Consider the following 27157-nt stretch of genomic DNA (forward strand, 5'->3'; position numbering starts at 1 on the left):
TCGAAGGGCATGATAGTTTATTTAAAAAACGAAAACAACAAACAAAACAAAACAACAACAAAAAAGGTACCACACTGATCATGATGACCAGCAGACACATCATGGCTTTTCTCTTGGGTATTAACATTGCAGTATTTTTAGATACTGAAATGTTTCAATAGGACCAAGAACGTTAGAGAATAAGAATCCTGGATGAAAATGGACACTAATAACTCCTGTGCTTTAACCCACAGAATCCATTTAAAGTCCCATGAGTCAGTGGCATTATGCTATGTGGTTAGGACAGACAAAAGTTCTCTTAGAAGGAGGAGGCAGCATGAACTTACACTTCCTTTAATCTTTAGTTTTTATCATTTAAGCTATGTCCACCCTGACTAAAGCACAACCATACAAGACACCTCAGGTAATTTCCTTGCTACTATTGCACAAGTTTAGTAATTTACTTAAAAAAAAAAAAATCAAACCACCATCAAAACAGAAAGGCAAAAAATGTGACTTTCAAATCATTTGAAAAGCAGAGAACTTGCTTGTCCAGTACCAACTCAAACTTAAATTAAATGCTATCGTTATAACCGCCAAACTTCTGCAATAAAATTAATTTTTAAATACATATGGGCTTTCTTTATCTAACTGTACTTTGCAATCAACAAGAGGAAGTTGTTTTTTAAAAGAACACGGCTTCTGGCGACGGCCCCACGCGCCTGTAGGAAAGACAACGCCACGTGATGCCAAGTCCGGCTCTAAGTTCTGAAGTGTAAGAATTTGACCAGAGATCAAAATTATCATAATCTGTTCTTAATAACTCAAACCATATGTGATTACTTCGTAGAGAATAAATGCGCTGTTGAGTAATTATCCCAGTAGCCTTTCCTTTCTTGACCTTTCTGCAAGCTGACCCTTTCATGTTAATAGCTCACCCCTTGGAGATTGGTCTCTGTACCCCATGTTGACATTTCAGTACCAGGGATTCTGGGGTAGCGTTAAGTGTAGTTCACAGGGACAGTAGATATGGGTGCTTCAACCTTCAGTGACAGCTTTTACATCTGTAAACTCAAGAATCACATTATTTAGCTCAGAAACTACAAAATACATTGAGATTTGGGCACTTCAAGCCAGAATCTCCTTGTGCTTTTTAAAACGAAGTTGCTTTTAAATTTTTTTTTTTTTTTTTTGGTATTTATCAGTCATTTGTAGTTCCCTTATAATAATAAAAGACTATATTTAAAATAATTTTTAAGGTTAAATGTTCTGAGGGGGGCTTTATCAATATTTAGTTTTTAAAAACACAGTATAAATCAGTATTTTTTTTTCTTCAGTACTGGAATAGGAGAAATTATTTCTGGTCCCTCCTTAAATCAACTAACACGTCTCATCGCGTAGAACACTGAAATTTACAGACATCCCTGAAATTTTTTGATTAAGTAAACGAGTGAATCACAGTGGAGTCTCATTCAGTTAACAGTGTAGATCCATTTAAAAACAAAACAAAAAGCTGAACATTAAAAGAAAATTTCAAGATTAAAAAAAAAAAAAAGACAGAAGGAAGCCCTCCCAAGAACTAAGAGCGGGTGTGCTGTCTGTCACTGTTTCTATACTTTATCTCCAACTGATCGGATTCCTCCTTCTCCATGCGCTCAGGGCATCTGCTGAAATCCCCATGCCCAGTGCGCGGGACCCTTGAGTCCAGAGGCCATGCTATGACAGGTGTGAGAGGGCACGGGACACTGCCTCTCTCCCTATGAGACTTCACATCCAAAGACAGCATCGCGTCTCACTCCTCTGTGACTGCCGGCATCTTACCGGACGATGCTTCCTGGGCAAAGTGATGGCCACGGAGTCTCCCGCCCGCCCGCCCCGAGAAACAGGAGGTTTTCAACAGTTTGTCACCAACGTGCCGGCCTGTCACTCTCCATCAGAAAAGTGGGGGCTTAAACAGGGGTGGGACAGAAATGAAAACAACCAGTCTAAAGGCACAAAGTCGCATAGCTGCTCTAGTTGGAGTTTGTAAACAGAGAATAGGTTGAATTTAGGTAATCTCGATCTATGAGAATAAAAAGGCATCCACAGCAGGCTTTTGTCCAGCCAGCTTCTTTGAGACTCTTCATGGGTTTTGAGGTCTACAAAGTATACACTGATATACCCATACTTCAGAAAGCAATAAGGCAAATAGTATAATCATTATCCAAAAGTTACAATGGTAGTGTAGGCATACATAGTATAATTTAGTTACAAAGTGTGGTACTGTTTCTGCTACATAGCCACATTAACTGTTTCTTTCCTACGTAATTATATATCCAGCTGGGTTTCAGTGGAACACAAATCCACCCTTGTACCACCACCTAGAGTTGGCAACAGCTCTTTTGATTCCGCTGCAGAAACTATCCTTGGACTGGAAACAAGGGCAAAGTCCTGGGTCCAGCCTCTAGACGCTGTCGTATTTGTGAAGAGCTTCTTCCAACTTCTGGGTCACTTTTTGGAAAAATATTATTTGTTGTTGTAAAAAATGCTGCATCTGTGATTTAAAGTCTCTCACTCGAATCTGATGGAAGTGATGAATCTCGGCCAACGTGGCGAAAGAAATGGTGTTACAGCGGTCTTGGATGCCGTCAGCTTTTTGGACTTCCATCTTGCCCTCTTCCACATGTCGTCTACTCTCCTTCACTTTGGTAAGAGCTCCTGCAGTCAAAGAGAGCAATAATTAAATACAGGGATGCACACGAATCCCAGTGACATCTAAGTATCACACAGGAACTTAGGGCCTGTCGGTACTTGTCGGAACTATTTCAACATCCTTTGGAATAAAAGCTGTGACTGTAAAGACCAATTTAAAAAGCAGCTATACCGCGGCTCCAACTCCACTTTTCCAACCAATGCCTTCCACACTGAGCAAGCCTCCGTAGTACTTCTTGAGATGCTATACCTAACAAAAAGGTGTGACAAGTTGTTCGTTTACAGATAAACCGAGAACCTGCAGTTTTCATGTTTACAATGTATGAGACCACAACCCTCATGCCAAACCACACCTTAGAAAGGAGGAAATCCCCTTTCCTGAGAAAAAGCTCACCAATGAGTTACTCTGTGGAGTCAGAACCCGTCCCTGAAGTATGTCAGTACCAACTCAAGCTGGCTCTGGAAATCAAGGCTCAATGGGGGAGGGGCTGGGTAGTGTTGCCAGGTTACAGTGAGGCTGTAGGGCACCCAAGCCCGTGCCGGGTTCACTCAGAGACCGTGCCTGACAAGAGGGTGACATCCGTATGTGCTTAGTCTGACAGCACCTTCTCCTGGAGACCACACATGGGACACCAGCATCTCCAAGGATTAGAATGTTACATCGTCTCCAGATTACTGGGGCAGTGGGTTTTCTGTTTGCTCTGATGATTGCTTCAGAAGGTCAAAAGAACCACAGCTTTTTATGTAAAAATTTCTCCAGAGTGCTGCAGGGTGGGGGGTGTGAGATCAGTTATTTTGGCAGGTGGGTGGATTCTCCCCCAGAAACACAGGCCACACAGAAGGCTGGGGAGACAGGAAATGACGGTATCCATTGGTTCCCAGGGTTAAATAATGGCGACGTTCACATGGCCTGGACACGTTTTAGCAGCTTAAGAATGGAAATGGTCAAAAGCATCTAGAAAGTATGCTGCTAAAGCACTCTAAGAGGCCGAGACTACAGAGCACAGGAGCCAGGAGTGGGAGCCAGCAACCTGTGACTGTGACACCTGGGGAGAAAGGCAGCCTATTCAGAGTTAGGGAGCTTGCTTTTACCCTAGGAGAGCATCCCTGTTACTTAAGTCCTTCAAATCTGCAAATTAACAAAGCAAACTAGTATTAAACAAAGATTAAACAGTGTGCTTTTCAAAAAATGCTATGTTAAAAATATTTGTGGAACAAAACCCAGGACCTCACATGTACAAGGCAAATGATCCACCACTGAGCTCCTGTGTGCCTCACCCCGCCTCACCCCCCACTTCAGCACTATACAAAGATGGGAAATGAAAAAAAAACCACCAACAGCAAATTTTATGCAGAGAAATGCATGTCTGTGGAGGAATGCACATACCCACATGTTTTTTATGTATTCATTCTAAATGAGATCTTTCACTGAAATGGGCAGAGTCCCAGAGCAGCAAGGCATGGCGCGGCAGGGGCAGACATCCATGCCTGAATCATCTGGCCCTGCCATGGGCATCATTCCCCCCTCCCACTGAGAGAAGGATGCTCTGCTGGGCAGAGAGGCAGAGAGGTCCCTGAGGCAACACATGGCTTCAAGACTACCCCTGCCCTGCTAAGGGAAGTATCAGGCTTTCGACATTTCTTCCAGTCCGCAGTACCAGCAAAGTACTAATATTTGACTGCTCCATATTATTTTTTATTTTGTTTTTAGAGACTGGTTCTCACTGTAAACTCCTAGCCAGCTTGGAACTCCCTTTGTAGACTTGGGGAGGGGCGAGTGTGAACTCACAGAGATAGGTTTGCCTCTGCCTCCTGAGTATTGGAATTAAACATATACATGTTGCCTGGCCCTGCCTGCTCTAATATTAAAAAGGTTGTATCCACTCACGTGCCTTTTGTGACACAGTGTCTTAGTTATTTTTGTACAGGCTTCCAACTGACACAGAGAAAGACCAGAACACTGAGAGGCAACATTCTAGAAAAAAATATTTCAAGAAACAACTAAAGATATAAAAATCCATGTTTTAAAATGGCAGAGAGAGAACAGAGGGAGGTCTTGGCGATTTGACTGTTTTTTCATTCAATTTCAATCTAAGGTACCTCTGAAAGCCACAGTCCAGGGTTCAAACACAAGGGACAAGCTCTACCGCTGGCCATAGTGTCTGTACAGTGGCCCGGGTCTGTACAGTGCATGTCCTCCTGCTCAGGTGCTGATGCAGTATACAACGGTTGCTGTCTCACGGTAATGTTCTTCTGGCTCTTCAGCGGTGAAAGACTGAGTCACGGCCCAGGATGCATGAGCGCCCCCTAAGCTGAAGTCTAGGGAATTTGGGGCAGTTAGAGGCTTCCACATTTGAGTGTTCAAGGGGCCAAGGAAAAATTCAAGACCGAGTTTTCTCCCACATGTAACTCTACTAAGTAGTAACGGGGTTGTTATATTTACAGCCTGTATAAGGGCTTTAGTTCACTTAAGGACTACTGATGGAGAGCCTAACATGCTTAATGTGTTGGCTTGGTGGAACAGGTAGAATCAACCGTATAGTCTAACCCCCACCCTCTTGAGCTCACCAGGAAGCCATGTGGCAAGTGCACTCAGCCTCGAAGTGCAGAATTCTGCACGGGAGTTGGATGTGCCTGCCCAAAGGTAACACGGATTACGTCATGACAGAAAAGTCTGCAAGGGCCAGCTAGAGGCTATGTGCTGTGCCAAGGGTAGTGGGGGTATAAGAAGGGAACAGATTGGAAGTAAACGGTCACTGTCAAAACCAGTCCTGATACATGCTACGCACTGTGCGCACAGCCTCTAACCTTGCCACAACTTACAGCAGATACTACCCCTACCTGAAGAACAGAGAAATTAGAGTTGCTGGCCATGTGATCCTGCGTCACCAGGTGACCCTGGTGAGGCGGAGGTGGGATCTGAATGAGCAACTGATTTCAAAGCAAACACAAGTATGCAGAAAAGGAACAGGTGCCTGAACGGGCAAGAAAAGTGGGCTTGGGGTGCCAGTCCTGTGGCAGGTTGGCCACTGCTTCCCTCCTGGCCACAGACTGCTGTGGGGGAGGGGAGAGGAAGGGAGGAAGGGAGAGACTATGAAGTCTGTATGTGAGTGTGGCGTACATATACGGTAAATGCACACATGTGCAGATTCCGGGAGGATGTGGAGGTGCCCTGTTCTATCATTCTCCACCTTACTGTAACAGGATTAGCTCACAGAACTTGGAGCAAGGCGAGAGGCTAACAAGCCCAGTGACCCTCCTGTCTCCTCTCCTCCCAAACTACTGGGATTACCACCAGGTGAAGCCATACCCAGCTTTGTGAGTGGATTACCACCAGGTGAAGCCATACCCAGCTTTGTGAGTGGATTACCATCAGGTGAAGCCATACCCAGCTTTGTGAGTGGATTACCACCAGGTGAAGCCATACCCAGCTTTGTGAGTGGATTACCATCAGGTGAAGCCATACCCAGCTTTGTGAGTGGATTACCATCAGGTGAAGCCATACCCAGCTTTGTGAGTGGATTACCCTCAGGTGAAGCCATACCCAGCTTTGTGAGTGGATTACCATCAGGTGAAGCCATACCCAGCTTTGTGAGTGGATTACCCTCAGGTGAAGCCATACCCAGTTTTGTGAGTGGATTACCATCAGGTGAAGCCATACCCAGCTTTGTGACTGGATGCTGAGATCCAAACTCAGCATCCTCATGCTTACTGGGCAAGCACTCTTACACAAAGAACCATCCCCCCACCCCCTGGCTTTTGTTTTGCCATGTAATTCAAAAGGCATTCTGAATGTGAAAAAGAAACTATTTGTTTATGTTTGAAAATTTTCCTTAGACTAACCTAATTCAATTTACTAACCGAATCTGTAAAACTTTTTGTACTTAAAGACTTATGACGTTCTTATCTCAAATACTGAAAAAATAAACACTGCAGTATTTGAAAATCTAAAACAAACTCAGGCTAGAGGGAGTTCTGTGTTCTTGTTTTTCCTTTTCTTCTTTGTCTCCATCTACTTGGATACCATGGAAGACGGCATCCACTGTCAGTTCCAACTCAAAATATTAACACATAGCTGCTGTAGGAATGTATGTTTATCTGACGGGTAAACTGGAACATTCTGGCAAAAAAAAAACCACATCACTATTGTGAATTCAAGAGGACGGGACAGAGCCTTGGAAGATGAATGCCAAGACTTTGAGTGTGACCCACTTAACGAAATTCAAGTTTGCTGCCACAGCACGTCAAGACTGCAAGGCAGAGATGAGCAGGAGGTGTGTCTATGAAAATTGAGTCTCCTGTGCAAGGGCTCAAATCCTTTCCTGAGGGGTGACAAAGCACACACGCCTGATACATTGAGAACATATAGACAGTACGTGATGGCATTAAATGGCATACTGTGAGCGCGCAAACAGAAAGACTAGTGGGGGCCATGTGCAGTCAAGGGGTGACGCCTCCACCACGGTGGCTGGGGCAGGATTGTGAATTCCAGGCCACCTGGGATACACAGTAAGACCCTGTCTCAAAGTGCACCACCCTGTCACTCACGATGCAGAGCAAATCTTTTCACATGACCTCTTTTAAATGAGATACAGGTAACTTGGTTTCTCCCAGAACTACTTTTAAAAGAAAGCAAGATGATTAAAAACAAAACAAGCTGACAACGGTAAATCGAAAAACTAAATGAAGGAAAACCACCAGCACTCTACACACATCCTCTGCGCAGGGCCAGCAGCCAGGCTCCGCCTACAAAGCTCATAACCCTAACTTCAGGGGCCTTCCACATCCGATGCAACAAAAAAGTTTCTTTTTCATAAAAACTAAACTTTTCTTCTTTGCACAAGAAAGGCATTAAATTTTTTTATTTTGCAACCTCTATGAATAAACAGAGAACTGGTGTGTTTTCCATCCTAGGAAGACAATTAATTATTACAAAAGCTAATTTTCTATCTCAGACTGGGAATGAATAGAACCCCAACAGATTTCAACAACCAAAGCCACATGGGGACAGAGAATGGCTTGTGAGGGTCCAGAAGCTTCACTCTGCCCACCTCTCCTCAGTGAGCCCTGCTGTCCGAGTTCACCAGAGCAAATAAAAAGCACATTTCCCCAAGGGCAATGCTCTAAGAAGCATCAGCGGGAACTAACTAGTGTACTAGGGCTAGAAGTTGGGTTTTGTTACAAATTGCTCATTCCCACAGCTGACAGTTCTGAAGCTGGAAATTATCTGTGCAGTTCCCTACACTTGGCACGTTTCACGGTTAACATGTTAAATATCAAAAGAAGAGCAGTGTTTGCAAATGTTTCAGTCAACTCTCCCATTAAGAGTGGGGAGCTGGGGAGGGAAACTGGGGCAGAGTCAGATCAATGCAGGCTTGCTCCTTCCCCGGTCACTTTCCGAATGCTTTGCAGGGCTTCAGGAACAACCGCAGAGGTGCACACAACGCAGCCAGCTGCAGTGCCCATGCAGAGCAGGACAGCAACGCTGAAGCATTCTCTCCAACCCCAGAGGACAGTGAAATAAAAGCGAAAACCACTGCCCAGCCCAGAACAACAAAGGGACCACACACTTCCATCAGGGAACCAATGAGAGACAGGCGAAGGCTTCAGAAGCTTTACTTAAGTGGTTCATTTAAGAGGGACCTGGCCCCTCACAAATGCGTAGCGCCATGTTGCTTTCAAAACCAACCGGGGAGATGAAAGAATGGAGGAAGAGATTATGTGGTGAGGTCTAAGGTCAAGAGAGCACTATTCAACAAAAAGTCCCATGATGCCCATGGTTAGGGTGACAGTTTCTAAGTTAAAGAAAAGAACATGCTGGTCAGATAAAAAAAAAAAAATGGCTTGTGAACAGTTCTCAAAGAAGTACAAACAGACAAGATACCCTTGAAATAATTCTTAAGTCATCAGGAAGACATAAATCCTAACTATAGTCAGAGTCCACCTCACCACAGTAAAAAGAACACAAACAGCAAAGCAAGAGAAAAGCGGACACAGGAAGCAGTTCGCACAGTGTCGGCAGAATGTAAATTAATGCAGACACTATGGGAAATCAGCATGCAGGGTCCTCAAAAAAAAAGAGCAAAAGAACTACCACGATTCACCTGCAGCACTTCTGGTGCAGATCAAAGGAATCAAGCCAGCACACAATAGACACTTTCACCCCCGTAATTATTACAGCATTGATCACCACAGCCAAATTCTGGAATCAGCCTCAAGGCAATGTGGCAGGTATACACATGGAGTATTACTTTGCCCTAAAGTACAAACTGGGGCTGCAGAGACGGCTCAATTAGTGAGGGGCGTGCTGTGCAAGCATGAGAACTTGAGTTCAATCCCTGGCACCCACTAAAAGCTAGACATAGGGGAATACTCTTGTAACATGCCCCCACACTGCTGTGCCAGGGGGGCAGAAACAGGAGGGTCTCTGGGGCCAACTCTGGGGCTTGTTGGCTGAGCAATCTAGCCCAATCTGTGAGCTCCAGATTCAGTGAGAGATCTAAGGGAGGCACACACTGGCACACACATGCGCACACCCACCTACAGGCCCATACAGGAGAACTGCAAAATGATGTCAGCTGCAGGAAAATACCACGCTATGTGAAATATAACACTTAGACAAATACCCCATTTTTCTCATCTCAATCTAGATTTTCTTTTTAAGAAGACATGAAAGCAGAAGGGGACTATTGGGGGGGGAGGGGAGGAGGTCAGGAGGAAGGGGGAGGAGTCCTAAGAGCATGAGGGCGGGGCTATGCTCAAAGTCCATTCCAAACGTGTATGAAACGTCACGATGAAATCCACTGTTTCCATCCAATGAATTTGTGCTAATAAATAAGAAAACGCACAAGTGATTGGTGGGAACAATTTCTAAGGGGGCTTTACTGGGCTAACGAACAGACATGAGTTAGTCCATGAGCGAGCGAATCAAGGGCTTACTTTAAAGGGGTCTACCACAGAGCCGGGTGTGCTCTTCGGAAGTACGGGAAGACTCGGGGCTCAGAGCACTTGCTTCTTACAGGAAGGTGGTGCAAAGCAGTACAGGCTCCTGAGTCACCCTGACATGTCCTCCAAGCACAGGAAGGGGCCTGAAGGGAGAGGAACACTTGGGCAACATCCCCAAAAGGCAGAAGTAGCACAGGCTGTCCCAGAGCACCAGCAGGGCCTTTAGCACATTCTAATGGTTCCTTCCTGTGAGGAGCTCTGTGGGGATGGGGGCGGGGGTGGAGTGCATGACATGACATTAAAAAGCATACATATTGAGAGGGATGTTTCTGGTGGGCACTTGGTTGACCTATTAAATTAGTCTGGCAAATTATCTGGAGTCCTCAACAGGACTAAAAGTTCACTTGGCTAATAATTTATTTCTAAAGGAGCAGCAGGAGCCCTAACTAAGGTCAAGCTTCCACAGACATATGACCAACCCCACCCCATCACTCCAGGCCTGACAGACTGTGAGGAAGGTGAGCTACAGCTCAGGCCCAGGTGAGCAGGGCATAGCTGAAACCAGGTTTCCTTATATATCTGAAGCTGAAAGGTGCTTGGAAGAGTTTATGGTATAATTCTAAAATCTTCCAAGTAAGAGGTTGTCATCTGTCCAAAACGTCCAGGGCTATTTGTTTCAAAGAAACCACCATTCCCACCTGTGGGCCAGCCTGACCCTTTCCACCTTGAGACTACACAGGAGACTGCAGGAGACTGCTAATAGCTTTGTGGACATTAACAGATAAGATGTGAGATGCGCGTCTCAAGCCAGCAAGCAAGCTCACGCCTGTATCCCAGCACTTGAGAGCAGAAGCGGGAGGACACCATGAGCTCAAAGACACCTGAGCAATATAGTGAATTCCAGACCAGCCTGGGCTATAGAGACCAAGTAGTCTTGAAAAACCAAAAGGGATCCTTCACTTGGCACATTTTCAGAGTTAAGAGGAACTAAACCAATGTTCTTACCTTGCTGTTATGAACAAACTCTCCTAAACTCCCATGCAGACTCTGTAACTGCAAAATTCAGCAAGGTTCATTCTCAAACCTACTCCCATCGACCCACCTCTGGAAGGAACTTTGTGCCCGTTTGGAACTCCAGAATCAGCTCTACAGACACCCAAGGTTCCGATTCACTTCCGCCCACTCCCTACCTTTGTGTGTGTTACCAGGGTAAGCACCCTGGGAAGTCTTACAATCCGCTCTGGCTGAAAAGAGCAAAGCTAGAATCACGTCTTTGCTTGTAATCCACACACACCTTTAATCAGGAGCATGTTATTCAGGTTTGCAATGAATATGAAACGAAAGAATTTAATTATTAACAAAGTTCATTAACATCACTACATTAACGACTCAAATTTTATAAATGAATGATGATCAAGGAAGTCAGCACCATTTGACAGAGCGCAGACCATGTCATTACATCATTTCCCTCAGTCACAAGCTAATGCTCACCAAGCATTTCCACATTACTGCCTTTGCAGAGAGACCACGGGGGCCCTGCAGCTGGGGTCTTAGCACACAGAGACAACCCACCACCAGCTGAACGAAGTCAACAAGTGCCCTAGCAAACCTGCCTGTGCCCTGTGTCCTGCTCCATGGGGACGGACAACTTTCCTGGCACCAACTGACCCAGCAAAAGGAAGAAGGAAAAACCCAGCTTCACGGGCTATATACTGCCACAGGAGTTACCCCAACTCTGTTGGAAAAGTTGCTGGGGCTGGTGCAGGGCTTCCTCTGTATGCCCTCACCCCGATTCTCTCTCTGCATCTTGGCTCTGTCTTCCCAGCCTCATCCAAATATCTTCTCAGTCGGTTTTGTCTGAGCCATTTACACAAAAGGCCCAGGATCCAATGGCTGTTTTTCCCCTTGGGAAAAAAAAAGGTTGTGGTGACAACTCATTTGAGTTTGAAATCATGAATGGGCCAAAAACATAAAGCAGATTTCCGGTCTCCCTACGGGCTTTCTCAGAAAACAGGGCCTTGGTGTAAGAGGTAAAGCAGGATGGAGCACAGGGACCAGCGGTCTGGATGGATGGGCAGTTTATTTTCATTCCCGCGAGTACTACCAACGTTGAAAGAAAATGCTGATTTGGTCAAGGTGACCTACTTCCTTCTCCTCCCTTTCTGGTCCCCACACCCTTGTAGCCCTCCTCCTCCCCTCCGGCAGCCTCTCCCCCACTCTTCTTCCTCCCTTAGGGTCCCCACCCACTTGATACACTTTCCCCTCTCTTCCAGTATGTACGCACTTGGCCCTCAAGTGAAAGGCTTCCAAAACAAAGGCCAATATCCATCTAACGGGGATGGGATGGCCACCGGGGTGGTGACAGTCACACAGAGTATCAAGGACACCTGTCCTGTGCTACCCTCTCTGAAGGCTGCATGCTCTTCTCCTGGACTCTCACAGGAAAGCGATCACCATCCACTTTTCAAAGGCTGGAAGGGAGAGCTTTAGGAAACGGATGGCAGTACCAGTGAGAGCTGGCTGCATACGCACCTGGGCAGTTTGCTTGCCCACATCAATGAGGAGCATCCCCAAAGTGCCTCGAGAGTTCCACTCAGTCCAGTCACACTAGGCTTGGAGCACACTGATGAACTCTGCCAGGTACAAATACTGACCAGTGAAAACAAGCATTTCATTACTTGTTTGTGTTTGAGACACAGTCCCACTAGGTGGCCCTGACGACCCCTGAATTCACAATCCCCTAACTCAACCTCTCAAGGTTCCAGGATCACTATACCTGGCCCCAAACAACTCTTTTTTGAAGGGCTTAAATGCTGCTAAAGCCAAGTACTAGTAACTTTCAAAGGTAAATTCATTGGAATTCACTTTCAACTCGTAACTGAATTAAATGACGAGAAGTCTGGAGCTATTTTCAGACAGTCGAGACAAGAAGAATGAGTGACAGAAAACCCTGGCTGCTTGTTAATGGGGAACAAAAAAAAACCAAAATCATTTAAAGAATTCCATTGTCTAAGCTCATTTTGGTCCTGAAAATAAAATAAGTTGCTTGGTCTTGGTAAAAAGCCTTGCTATACCCTGAAGAACCAGTTAGGACAGCTTTCCTCCAGTCACTAAGGTCCACCGGCAGAATGACGTCCAGGCTGGGTGAGAGCATCAGGGTGATGTACCCTCACTCAATGGATGCTCAGTTTGCCTTGTTCCCCAAATGAAGCCTGAAGCCATGTATCTCTTGCAGCTTACTGGCTAAAAACAAAATGTTTGTGTCTGGAACTTCATAAACGTTCTATGATGCTTCAACTCCCACAAAATACTGAACCTGGGTGGGGACTAGCTCAGTAGGGAGCCGCACTCAGCAAGCAAAGCCCCGTGGTTGGTCTCCAGATCCAAGGAGCAGATTTTCAAACACTGGATGACAAAATAGGTCCAATACGATCCTGTAAACACCGAATACCTGTACTTCAAAGAGAGGGTGTGAGGGTGGAAATGCTAACTGGCCTCTATCTCAGCAAATACAGAGGAAGACTTAAAATCAGAGCATAAGAAAGACAAAGCATGTATTTTTTCTTTTCTTTTTTCTCTCTCTTTTTTTTTCTTTTTGGTTCGGAGCTGAGGACCGAACCCAGGGCCTTGTGCTTGCTAGGCAAGCGCTCTACCACTGAGCTAAATCCCCAACCCTTATTTCTTTTCTTAAATATTTTCTGGCCACAAAATCCCACTAAGCAATGTCAGCAAACTGTCAACCCTTGCATTAGCAGACCCTTCACAACCACCACCAGGAGTCACAGCAGAGAAAAGGGGGCCTGGAAAGTACTTAGAATTGGAATAAAATCTTGGTGTCTTTTGTTCTAATAAGATAAAATGAAGGTTTGGGCTAAAATCCAATTGACCCAGGCTGCTAACAGAAGACCCTCCCACGGGGCAGGACCAGGGCAGGACCAGGGCAGGCCTAGTGAGAGTGGTACCACAGCCTGATGAGCCACCAGGGGGCTGGGCGCTGCATTAACCTGGGGCCACAAAGATAGATCGAGGATATATTTTTTGCTGTCTAGTATTTTCCCTGAAATTATGATTCTGTCCCACAAGGAAGGCAGTTGAGGCCTTCTCATATTTCCTTCACTGTAACCGTGCCACGAGGGCGGCTGCTACACGCCACCCGATGAGTGTGTGGGGCAGTTCTTAATCAGCCACCTTAAACAGAAACCCCCCAGCACCCTCATCTCCCCCGTGACTGCCCTGCTTCCCTGTGCTGGCAGAGATCAGGAGTCCATGGCTTTACTCTTTACTCTGGCATGTCTGAACTCCCTTGGGTAACAGCACAAGACCAACCAACCAATCAGAGACAGAACACAAGACCTAGAAAATACTGACTTCAAAGATATACTCCAAATACAAGTCTTGAAGCACAAGAACACTGCCATGGCCCATGCTGTTACCTGTACTGGTTAAGAATATTCTATTGTGCACAACAGGAACTGAGTCCCCTGTGAATATAAAGGCACCCCCCCCCAACACACACACACACCCATCCCCACTCCTGGAAGGCCCTGCTGGTCCTTGTCAAGAGCTGGTATCATTTATGCTGCCAGGCCTTAAGAGGAGGGGTTTCTCTGTTGATTTATTTTAGCGACAGCCTCCCTTTATCTCTGTAGATCAAAAGAAACTGCAGTTTTTCCTTTAATTAAAATAACCAAGGTGGCCGTAGTGGTGCATGCCTGTAATCCCAGCGCTTAGGCCGAGGCAGGAAGACATCCATAAATTCAAGGCAAACCTGGGCTACAGATGGGGACCTGCCTGAAAACACAAACAAAACAAACAGAAGGCCAAGGCCTGGACCACAGGATTCCCACAATTCCTTTCAGCCTCACCCCTGTCTCCTCAGCCCACTCCTCCTCTCCGCCCGTGTATTTCTATTACTGGCCTCACCATTTCCTATCACCCAAACTTAACACCCAGGGGTAACACTAAGCCCCTCCAGACACCCAGCACCTGGTCAAATGCCGCCACTCTAGCTAGCAGCCGTCTCAAGTTCACCTGCTCTTTTCCAAAGCCACACCCGCAGACCTACTCAACAGCCTCCTCATCTCTGCATGCTTCGGAAGAGCTTTCTGGGCCTACAGTCAGCACCAGGAAGTATGCTGGAATCTCAGGCTTCAACTTCCATGGCTCAGTGCCCACCTGTAAAGTGGTAAAATCACAGGTTTAAACGGGTACAGTGTATATAAATACATAGAAGTGCCATGCCTGGTACATGGCAACAGCCTTCAAAATCTGCTAGCTACTTTGAAGATGAGCAAGATGCCACTACTTAGTTGAAAACCCTTTACCAGCTGCTAACTGCCTACAGAATCGATTTCCTAGCCAGTATTCACACCAGTCTCAAGGTCAAACATGAATTCAAGTCCTGCCCTGGTTGGTCAGCTGGGTGACCTAGGACACGCCCAACTTCTCAGCCTCAGTTGTGAGGATCACCCTCAGGAGATGCCCTGTGGGGGGAAGTTAGCTCACTGTCCTGGATTAAAGAGCATCACCCAATCCTTATCCACCGGGAAACAGTCTTTGCACATGTGATTAGTGAACTGATGTCAGATGTGAGGTCACACTGGCCAGAGCAGGCAAGGACCAAGGGAGCACACAGCCCGATGGCCGGCCAGTCAGTCACACCCAGGGGTGAGGCCATGTCACGATGGGCACAGACTGGAGGGACCACCTGTAGCCAAGCCACCCTGAGGCAGGCCAGCAACCAGGAATGGAAGTGGTCTCCGTGGAGGGGCAACGATTCTGCCAACACCTTCATTTCAGAAAGCCAGTCTGCAGAACTGTAATGGGACACACTGCCGCTGTGTAAGTCACCCAGACTGCGATGACCTGTTAGAGCAGTCCTAGGAAACTAACACAGGAGATAACACCAATGCCTAAAGACATTAAACACCGATCCCATTAAAGACAGATGTGAATCACCTGTTCAAAGAACTGTGGTGCCATGCTCACCAGTATGTCTGGAATAGTGAAAGCCACACAGCAATCTCAATGACCAGCAGCGACCGCCACTTGTACCACCACTCCCCTAGCCTGCCTGTCCTTTGACAAGAGGCTCGCAAACATTTTCTTCAAAGGCTAGACAGTAAATATTTTAGGCTTTGCAGATCAACAGGCAGCACTGGGGTTATTATGCAGGCACTTACAGAACCATTAAACACATAAAAACCATCCTTAGCTCAAGTGCTGTAAACAAGCCCCTTTGTACACCTGGCCCACAGGCTGCAGCTAGCAGACCTCTGTTTAACGCTATCCCCCCAAGACCCGTGCGGTGGCTCCACAGTTCACCATCTACAGGTCGTTTGTCTCCTTTATCTACTTCTGCAGACAGAAGGTCTTGTCCCTTCTTCTACATCCCATGATACTGCGTCCATTCAGGATTGTACCATGTCATTTCAATTATTTCAAAAGCCTCCCACACCACACACCTGTCCACCGGAAGTGTTAACTTGGCCACATTAATACCCACCTTCTATAACATTTCCCTCACCACCCACAACAGCGGCTGTAAACCCAGAAGCATATCTAAGCACTTGCTGAAGACCACTAATGTCCAGACAGTATGCATTTGACATTCAGGTTCAACAGATTGGGGGTGGAGAGCTGATTCTGAGAGGCAGCCTGAACTGATAATTGCATACACAGTTCCTTTGGTCTGGGAAGTTCCCACCCTGCTTGCAAGTTTACCATTGCTTTCAAAACTCACCTTAGGATGAAACTGCACAATTATGGATACCTTCTCCTGATCTTGCCATGGGTATGCCATGACTGTGTGTGTGTCACACTGTATTCACAGCTAGTCAGACTCCTTCATGGACTTCTGTGCTGGAACCAACGGGTCAGCTATTATGTGCTTATCACACCTATCCTAAACCATATCCAAGATGAGTGCATTGCATCCATGTTCTTCCAAAAGTCAAATATGAATCTTTCAAAGCAGAAACCAAGTACCCTCTACCCAAGCCTCTAATGCAAACTGACTAGCGTCTCCATCTTCTCAATTCTCATATACTTATTCTGAGATGAATTTGCCTTTTGTCTGGATCCTCTGTACACACAGCCTACCCTCCACAGAACTGTGACTTCCGTGAGGTACCACTTGCCCAGCATCCATGCTCCAGGAATCCAAGTCCATCGGTAATGTCAATGCACATACTGAGGTCCTTGTGTGCCAAATTAAGCAGAAAGGACCCCAGAAAACTACTACTACTAAAACCGACCAGAAAAGACATGTGTGTGTGTGTGTGTGTGTGTGTGTGTGTGTGTGTGTGTGTTAACTTTATCTCTACACATTGAAACACCAAGCAGTCCAGATAAAGAAATACTATGAGGTACATATTCATTTCCCTTCCTCCGATGAATTTTAGAAAGCTGGATCATAGCCACATAAATCTCAGAATTTAAAATCACTCACATATTAATGACTTCATCCATAAAGTATATGCAGATCCTATCTTTAGATCCTGTACCCTTTTAAATGGGAAAACAAAAGCATTCTGTAAGTCACATAAGACATCGCTCTCAAAGTCAGCCAAGTAGTTTACTAACGAGTGCCCGCTTATTAACACGACAAACATGTATTACGCACTTACTAAAATACATAAAGCAGGATAGCTATATGATGCAGGATCACAAAAGGGAGACAGTAAATACCAGCCAACAACTAAGCCCTACATAGGGCGACTGCTTAAAGGACGTATTCGGAACAGAAGGCTCCAAGCACTAGGTCCAGATCGGGGTTTGGCTGCCTGTGCTTGTGTTGGAGAGAGATGCGGATCCCAACCCAGGAGCCCAATGTATCTACTAGGCTTAAAAAGCCCCAGCTTGCTGGTCAGGCCCCACACTTGCGGACTGTACCTTCAACACAGATCTCTCTGTGGGCTGGGACCCCTCCTGATCGATCACCTCTATTACCCTTCCCTTGTCTCGGCCACCACCTCCGACTGTTTTCCTGTTTGTACCTGCTCTGACCTCCAAGCCATTTTTCTCAGCACAACTGGGAAAGGTCTGAAATGGATGCCATCCCTTCACTCAAGATCCTGCAAGAGCTTCGATCTCGCTTGAACTTTGAATATGTGTCCTGACGGTGACCTACAAAGCCTTACCAATCTGTTCTTCGCTGAGGACCTCTTCTACTGGGATGCCTTAGACACAACCTTTGACCTCCTGGCTGTTCTTCCACCTTCCTAGTCCACAGCCACCCAGGGCCTTGTTACAGATGAACCCCTCTGCCTGAACAGTCCTCTCCAGCAACACCTGCTCTGATGACCTCCTTCCCTCCACGGTACTACGTGAATCCCTCCTTCTTGGTGAGGTCTACATTGATGGTCCATCTCTCTGCTCCACCCCCGCTCCCTGTTCCACTTCTGAATGCATATCATACATATCTGTTGTACATTATGGCTTGCCGTGTTTATCTTTCACTGTGTCTCCACCCTGCTAGAACGTAAGCTACCCGAGGGTGGTAATCATTTGGGTCACTGATGTAATAATGTTGGCAGTGCTTAGGCTATGCTATCTATTTAAATATTTATGCAATAAAAATCGAGTTTATTTTTTAGAGGGTCCTATGAATAAACTTGATGATACTGCCTTTCTCCCAACTACCGTCATCCAATCCACTAAATAATGCATAGGGAAAAATCAAATCCCATCATAAGTTACAAAGTTCTAAGAAAAAGGGTAGAAAAGACATGTTGGTTGAAAGTATTCACACTGAAGTGTAATCAGATTATACACCCACTGTGATTGCTAATTTGACTGTCAATTTGTCTACATTAAGAGTATTAGTGACATACACCTTTGGGAATGTCTGTGAGGGGCTAACAAGGAAGATAACCTGAGGACCACCCAGAGGCTGGTGGGGTCTCACACTGAAGAGCGAGTGGGGGAGAAAGCTCGGGAGCAGAAGCAGGTGAGGAGTCCCACCTGTACACTCCGGCCACCAGGGAGCCACCTGCCATGATGTCTTCTCTCCCAGGAGGGGTATGCCACTTTCAAACCAGAGTCAAAGCAAATCCACCGTCCCTGAAGCTGCTTTTGAGCAGGTATTTGGGTCACAACACGAAAAGCAAACTAACTTGATTTTCTTTTATTTTGGGAAAGGAGGCTGTGTTCAGAGTTCAAAATAAAGTTCGCTTTGCAGGCGGAAGAAAAAAATAGCATTCCAGCTGATCGCTTTTGCAGCCCCATTCATCACATCTCTCAGTTAGGTCCTAGAACTGGCACCACACGTTCACCATAAGGCAGCTTCAGAACACGGGGAGCCCCCACAGGCAGCCAGGAGGCCAGGTGCTTCCCTTCTAGAAGCATCTCATGAATTAAGCCAGGGATACATGTTTACTAATCTGAACTAAATGTTCTTAACTTTGTCAGCTGATAAAGGATTTTCAAGCTCCCAGCTTGCAGTCACATGGGCAGACAAAACACTATTGAAACCAGCCTGAAACAATGTCTAAATGTTCACTGCATTCTTGAGTTGTTTTACTTTCAGTATGAAATAATAACGTTGTTTAACAAAGTAAGAATCACCTAAACAAAGTAGTATCTAGGAAATCCAGAACTTCATCTTTACAGCTGTGGAAAATGATGCTCAGAAATGTTGAAGCAATCTGTCCCTGCACAAAATTAATGTGGTGTGGGAGGAAGGGGGGCTGACAAGAGAGGATTTACAAGAACTGTCTAGTGTGCACAACATACTGATCGCTCCAGGGAACATCTCCATTTGCCCCTCTGATGCCAGTAATGACTGCTGGTACTCAACACAGGATAACCTGATTCAAACAGAATACCCAGGTTGTACTAATGATTCCTTCCAGCTTCTGGACTTGCGCCTGCAGTTCTGGTGGTTCCAGGCTGCCGGGAGGGATAGTGTACGTACTAGAACTGTGTGTCAGTGGAGACTGACTCCCACTTTAAAAGCACCTGCCTGTTCTCAATGCCAATCATTTAGTAAGCAGCTACTAAGCACTATAAAATGTAATCCTCAGAGTGACCTGAAGGAAGTGTTCCCACTTTGCACTGAAGATTGCGGAGGTTCCAGTTGTTCAAAGTTACTCCCACTCACCCACGCACCAGCCCAACAGACTCCACACTGGTCCACAGATGGGTCCGGGTGCCACAGCCATGAAGTTGCACACAAGACTTCTTGGCCTAACCACCTAACCACCCTGTGCCACAGGTACACTAAGAGCACGTTCCTTCCCATGATCCTCCGGACTCTCAGCAACCTGGTATACAATCACACTGCCACAGCAGGATGAGCACCCTTTATCACTGGTCCAGAACTCACTGAGGATCAAAGCATGCTATCTGTGCCTCCAGTAAAATCTAGAATGTGTTGTCTAAACACCAGCTGCCAGAGGTAGACAGAAGTTTCTCTGGTGCCATCCAGACCATGGTCCCTCAGCTGATTATAAAATAATCACTCAGAGGCTTAATATTAATTTCAAACTGTATGGCCTATGGCTCCGGCACATTATTAACTAGCTCTTATAACTTAATTCAACCCGTTCCTATTAGTCTATGTCTTGCCACGTGGCTCTGTGGCTTGCTGTTACTTTTACATCTTGTGGCTCCTGGCAGCGGCTCGCAGCATCTCGCCTGACCTTTGTCTTCCTGTCTCTTCAGTTTGAATGTACCGCCTCACCTTATTCTGCCTATTCTGCCTCGCCATTGGCCGAACTGCTTTACCTATCAACCAATCAGAGCAGCACATATTCACAGCATACAGAAAGACATCCCACAACAGCCAGATGGTTCAGTCTATGTCTTCTGGATATAATGTCATTAAACACAGCTCAGCCACCTGACCATTTTATTGGTGATTATCATATATCATGGACTTCAGAGATGATGCAATCCAATTTAATACTAAACTCTGGTTTAAAAATATTAAAAATAATATTTTCTATTATTTTTTTTAATAGAGCCACCAAAAAGGAACCTAAGTTTAAGGGAAGTTTCCTGTTTCCTAGTGAATCACAGAATTTCTCCTGCTTGGAAATCACAAGGTGATCTGACAGGGTGTCATTTCCCAACAAGAAGGGAAGTCCAATGAAGCCCAGGGGTGCGAAGAGTTCCTGGTGGAACTGGGAAGGAAAGTCCCCTCGGTTCTGCTGCGATTGGCAGAACAATCTGGGCTCCCCAGTCGGGCAGACAGGACTGCAGAGCTCAGAGTCTAGAAACCACCAGCAGGAAGAAGAGAGAAGCATCCACCTAGCTGTCTGAGCAAGACAGTCACGGACCAGTCAGGGACCAGCCAGGGACCAGCCACATCTAAGCTTTAACCAAGCAACTGACTCCTCTCCTTCAGAAGTCCCAGAGGTTACCTTAGAGCCACTAAGAAAAGTGTCAACTGGGACAAACGTTACATCTAGAAATGAAGTCAACAGCTGAGTGGAGGGAGGAGGGGAGAAACGCTCCAGCTGAATTCAGACAAAAAGACCGACTGGCCTCCATGTCTGGCCCAGGGGTTTCAAAAGGATGAACTTGCAAACAGCCCTCCTCCTTAGCCCTTTCTCTTTATTCCGGGCACCACCTTCTTCAGGCTATTTTTAGCACAGGAGAACAGGGCACTGAATGGAAGCCGGGCAGCAAGGCCTCACCTTGTCTGCCCTGCTGGGACTCTGGCTATCTTTAATTAATGTCTGAGGGACACAAGACCTACCCTCCTCAGGGTGGGGAAAGGCGGCACAATGGTGAAATTCTACCCAGTAGGGCTGGCTGGCCAGCTCCTGGCCATCAGGCCTCAGGTCCTGGGGCTATTTTTTTGTAGAAAAGGCAGGGAGGGCCATCTGGACCATTTAGAGAGCAAAGAAATAGAGTCTGTACCATCAAGTGAAGAATACAGAAATCGGACTGTCTATTTATCTAGTCCTGCTTCACAGGGGACAAATGAGGTCTCGTCCAACAGACATGCTGTCATTATTGAAAGTTCCACTGAACAGCACTGCCTAGCAGGCTGTGGCTTCAGAGGCCCCTTTCCTAAGATTCTCCCCAAAATGAGTTATCTTTCAGTGTGGAATATGGTTTGAGGCCTTTTCCTTGGAATAAAGAAACTGCTCTATGTGGCTTCCTCCAGTCCTCTGGTTCATATTTATAAGCAAAGAACAAGGGAACTCTTCATTTTGCTGTTCTGGTCTTTCCTACTATAATCCTCAAGAGATAAACACAAAACTTCTGAACCCTGAGTTGCAGCCATCCAGTTGTGGCTTTATCAAACTGGAGAAGCTAATCACATCTTTGGAAACCAAACTGAGCAGGCTGGGAGTCCCCTACTAAATACTCTCCCACCGACTGCTTCAAAGTCCCTGGGCTTCAGCAGTATCAAAGCACACTGCAGGCAAGAACCACAGACGGAGAGAAGATAAAATGTTACCATTGAGGGAAACAAAATCAGAGCCACAGAGTTTCCGGGTCAGTGACGGGCCCGAGCGTACACACTGCCTGCAGAGGCTCTGAAGAGCTGAAAGAAATCCTCCTGTTAAGTCAAGCAAAATATGACTGCGATCTGTGCACATTCTAAATGTCCATCCAACGTTAGTTATTACAGGCTACAGCAACCCCCTCACCCTCCGCTCCACTCCATTAAACTAAGTAGGTCTATTTATCCAAGAGTCCATTAGTTGACTTAAAAACACAATTCTAGAATTCTCTTTCAGCTGATGGAACCATATGGCTCTCTTCACTTTGGCTCCAAGTACTAAACTAAAACCTTTATGAGCCTAAGCAAAAGCCAGCCCATCACATTTAAAGCATACCCACCCCCATTCTGTAGTGGGGGGTCCCCACCAGGATGGCTCAGCTTCCCAAAGGAGGCCACTGGGTGTACTGAGACACGGCGATGACCAGTTAATAATGCTCACGGAGTGAACAACTGGGAGGATTGTAACAGGGATCCAGCAGAACCTGTTTCCCCTCCCACTTTTTATCAATTAAGCTCACAAGGGAAGTAAGCATTGCCACAAAATTACCCAAGGAAAAGAAAACTACTAGAAAAGCACACTGAAAGGTAACTAACTTTCCGGAATCTCAGGAGCGGAGTTACTGAAGTCAACAGACAGTGCTGTTGACACTCTGAACCGTGATGGCCATGTCGGTGTCTATTACCCAATCTTCTGGTCACAACTCACTTAAGCACTTGTTACTTACAACCGTTTGAATGAGGAACTGAAGTTTCCATCAGATTGCATTTTAATTTCCCACGCATGAAAAATGTCAAAGCAACAAAAACCTGCCTTTCCTTTAAACAATGAGAGCACCAGAAGTGAGACAATTATTGTGAATGTCCAATTATAAAACTTCTTCCTAAACTGAGATAAAAACTTTGGATCACCTACAGCAAAAGACTGGGAAGTCGCTTGAGTTTTTCTTGTCTGTTCTTTTTGCAGTTGCTATTCTCCAGTCAGGAGAGCCCTTCGATGTGATTATACTTTGAGACCTTGTAATGGAAACAAAACAAAACACTCCAGCAGCTCAAGCAGTAAACAGACTCCCAAATGCTCAGACTGAAAAAAAAAAAAAAAAGAGTCATTGCAACAGCAACTCCACCGCTGAGAGGGAGGGAGGGTCAGCTGACCTTTACATCGCCAAGTCCCCAGGCATGCTCAAAAAGCTTCCCTCAGGCCAGGGGGCTAGGATTTTAATCTCAGCTGCACCTCTAATACTGCACCAACGTTGGCCCTATGCATTGGACACTCCATCTTTAGTGGCAGCATTCTAAAAGAAGTCATCTAGAGACTCACGCTCCCTGTGCATTACACACCAAGGTGACAGCAGAAAAAACATCACAACCAATCAATCAATCAATCAATCGTGTTCCCGAAAGTAATGCCTACAGATGTTTACCCTGTAGAACTGTTTAAACCATCTGAAACATCAGTTTGAAAAGGAAGGATTTCCAGGTCCCAAGCAACAGGAGACAATCCATGCTTTATGGTTTAGGGGAAAAAAAATAAACAAAAAACCCTCAATGGCTGACTAGACTCACTGCACATTCCAGCAGTCCATGGGACAAACACAGCTTTTCTGATACTCAGTTTCCACAGCAGGGCACGCCAAAGGCCCGAATGACAGACAGTAGAACCAGTGAATGAACCCACACAGAGGGGGAGCAGACACCTGCCCGCCCCCACCACCTAGGAGGCAGTCAGTACTTGGTCCTGCCCTTCTTCAGGTATTGTCAACATTCTGTACAAACCCACAGAAATCCATCGGTAGGCAGCCGGCGGCGTGGGACCGACTGAAGTATTGCAACAGGATTTAAATGGTAAGATGTTACATTTGAGACTCAAATAGTCAGTTTCACTCCCACCAGCCCAGAAGGGTAAGGATTCATAACAAACTTAAAAATAAAACAGAAAGAATGTAGATGTGGGTTCAATACAGGCCAGCAGCAATATTATTGCTCAAAGAGTCAGTTCAGTCTTAGACTGTATTTATGAATTGCAAATTGTCAAGAAAGTTGCTGTTCGCTCAGGAAACTAGTACCACCGATATGCAAGGCAGCAGCGAGAAGGGACTCAAGACCTTTGAACTTCCCCATCCCCCCACCTTATTAAGAGTCAGACTGGGACTGACTTGTCACACTGGGAAGAGGAAGGAAAGGGGCAGAAAGGAAGGAGATGGCAAAGAGACTGATGTCCCCAATGTCTAAGGGCCTGACATGATGGGGAACAGATTTGTTCTGTTTGCTTCCAGCGAACCAGAAAGAAGAACTGAGTTGAACCCAAGAAAGAACAAGTCAAAGATCAGGGATGTTCCCAAATGCTCTGTCCCCGCCATGGCAGGGAAGTGAACAGGTCACCCCCACCCAAGGCCAAACCTGGTTATCCATGCAGCCTTCCACCAGCCCAGGATGCTACAGGAGGTGACCGCCTGCCTGCTGCCACCTCCCCCACAGCGGACCTCCAGAGGCAAGGCCACATTCCTAACAGCAACACCTCCCCATCTCTCTCTATCAATAGAGCCATTATATCGGAGGGCCTGCTGGCGAGGAACCTCAGGTCAGGCAGGCATGGCTGCTGCGGTTTACAAAAAATGATCTGCAGAGTCCGTGCTTTCACAAAAGCCGGTACCACCACCAACTACTAAAAGCAGCACACTCTGGCACTGGGTCGGCTAACTCACTGCTCTCAGACACGACACTATTTTGTCCCAACCAGCGTCCCTACATCCTAAAGAACAGCCCAAACGTCAGCTGGTTAAGAAATTCCGAACTCAAGGAGAGCTGGGTTCCTGAGGGTAGAGAGCCCCTTAGGGCATTTCATAAGACGCTGACACAGGAAGTCCCTGTGCTGCCCCAGCTTTGTGAACAGGGTTGGCCAAACTCCCCGGCCACAGCAGGAACTGAGTGGAAAGCCTGACTTACCTTTATTCCCAGGCATCCATTATTCCTAGTCTCCTATCTCTGCCAGCACTGCGGTGTTCAAAGGGATGCCTAGCCTGGTTTAGGTCCCCTGCTAATTCTGCCCCAGTCCACACGATTATATAGACCAGAGCAGCTGACTTCCCTGCCCATTCAAATTCTGAAATGACAACACATTGAGCACCTTTTCTGACTAGAAGGTGCAATCAAGCAATCCACTGGAAACTCTCTAAGGAAGTCCCAACAGTCCATACCCCTAAGGGACCCCAGACATAGAGGATGAACCGGAACCTGAACCCAGAGAGGGGTATGCCTATCAAAGTCATTGCTTTCAGCCTGAACAAAACACCCCACACCACCAGCTAGCTCTACAGGCCAGGCTTTACCTTTCTGAACATGGATGATGTCTGGGAAGTTGGCCAGGTGCCCCTGATACAGTGCTAACAGGTCCATGACTGGGTCCAGGTCCTGCCTGGGCTGCTCAGCGAAGAGTTCGCCTATGGCGTCGTAGGCATCTCCGGTGAAGGCGATGGCCTGGTTCAGACCCACCGAGAAGGCCTGCTGATCCAGCTCAAAGGCTTGGCTGAGGCCTCGGAAGGACTGGCCCACCTTCTGATACTCCTTCTTGAAGCCAGTCACCTGCTTGCGCGCAAACTCGTTGGCAGTGTGGTTGAGCTGCAGCGCGCTGTCGTCCATCTTCTTGGTGAAGCACTTGAAGCCATCGATCTTGCTCTCCACCTCCTGCAGGTCCAGGGCGGCGGCCGGGGGTGTGCTCAGAGTGAGGAAGAAGTTAGCGCCCACCATCTCATCCTTCTCAGCCTTTCGCTTACCCTGTTTCCAGGCCTTCTCGTCCGTGCTGCTGGGGCAGGTCAGGAAATGCTGGAAGACGTCGCACTGCGCCAGCACTGGGTGGCTGGCCATGTGATTCATCCACCAGATCAGGCCCTTCCTGCGCTTGGAGATGAAGTCCTCCTCGAAGCGCCCGGTAGCCTGCTTCTCAGGCAGGTGGGGAACCGAGATGACGGGGAACTTCTCAGCCAGGCGCGCGTACAGCCAGTCGAAGTGCTTATAGCGCCTGTGCACGGGCACCTGGGTGTGCGTGGGCACCAGCTTGTAAGAGATGTAGCTCTTCATGCCCTTGAACTTGGTCTGCTTGGTGGGGTCGTCGATGGTGCACTGGAAAGGGTAGGGGTTCTCCTGCCACTCGGGGCCATAGGGCCCCAGCACCACGCACAGCTTGTCCCCGTCCTTCACGAAGCCCGACGCCTCGCCCAGCACGAAGGCCTCCCCGCCCGACTTGACGAAGGTGGAGAAGCGATTGAGGTTGCGGCTCACCGTGGCCGAGCTCTTGGCTCCAGACGCTTGATGCTGCGGCGGCGCCGAGCCACCCCGTGAGCCCAGCGACAGATCGGAGCGTGTGGACAGGCGGTAACGACCAGCCGCGCCGCCGCCAGCCGAGGACGAGCCGTCGAGGTCGGGGTAGGCGCCGCTGCCCAGCGCGCCCGGCTCGTCGGCCACCGTGGAGCTATCGTCCCACTCGTCGTCCCAGTCATCGTCGCTGCCCTGGCTGGCCTGGTAGCCGCCGTACAGCTGCTGCGGCGACGGCTGCAGGGCGCCCCCGCCGTACGGGAAGCCGGCGCCCGACGGCTGGAAGGAACTCGGCGGCGCCTGCGGCTGCAGCAGCGGCTGGAAGGCGGCGGGCGGAGCGGCGGGCAGAGGCTCGAAGCCACCGGGTGGCACGTTGGCGTAGCGGGCCGGGACTCCAGGGCCGCCGTCGGCCGGAGGGCCGGGCTCGGGCGTGCGGATCACCTGCACGTACGAGGCCGGGAAGAGGCCGCGATCGCCGCGGCTGTTGATCCCTTCGAGCCAGCCCTCGATGTCCTGCTCGCTGCACAGGCTCAACACCTCGTGCTCCCGCAGAGAAATCTCGCCGGGGTTCTCCGACCTGAAGTCGTAGAGTGCCCGGGCGCGCAGCGCCATGGTCCCGAGCCCGGAGCCGCCCGGAGCCCGGGCCGGCCCGAGGGCCCCGCGGTCAGTACCCGCGCCCCTGTGCGCCGAGGGGAGCTCTGAGGGCCGTGCACACTCAGCTTTCCGCTCCGCTCGCGCCCTCCGCGCCGATCCGCTCTGCTTGCAGCCAGG

General features: G+C 47.6%; 1 protein-coding gene across 1 annotated transcript; it reads right to left on the reverse strand.

Moving 5' to 3' along the window:
* Snx18 (sorting nexin 18) lies at positions 1–27157 on the reverse strand. Its single transcript, XM_052743303.1, has 2 exons — positions 25405–27157; positions 1–2676 (listed from the first exon to the last, which is right to left on the reverse strand). Exons 1-2 carry the CDS (start codon positions 26996–26998, stop codon positions 2423–2425), a joined length of 1848 nt encoding a protein of 615 aa, XP_052599263.1. The 5' UTR covers positions 26999–27157; the 3' UTR covers positions 1–2422.

The sequence above is a fragment of the Peromyscus californicus genome, unplaced genomic scaffold (genome assembly GCF_007827085.1).
Source record: "Peromyscus californicus insignis strain IS unplaced genomic scaffold, ASM782708v3 Scaffold_18__1_contigs__length_77618521, whole genome shotgun sequence".
In the NCBI taxonomy this organism is placed as follows: domain Eukaryota; kingdom Metazoa; phylum Chordata; class Mammalia; order Rodentia; family Cricetidae; genus Peromyscus; species Peromyscus californicus.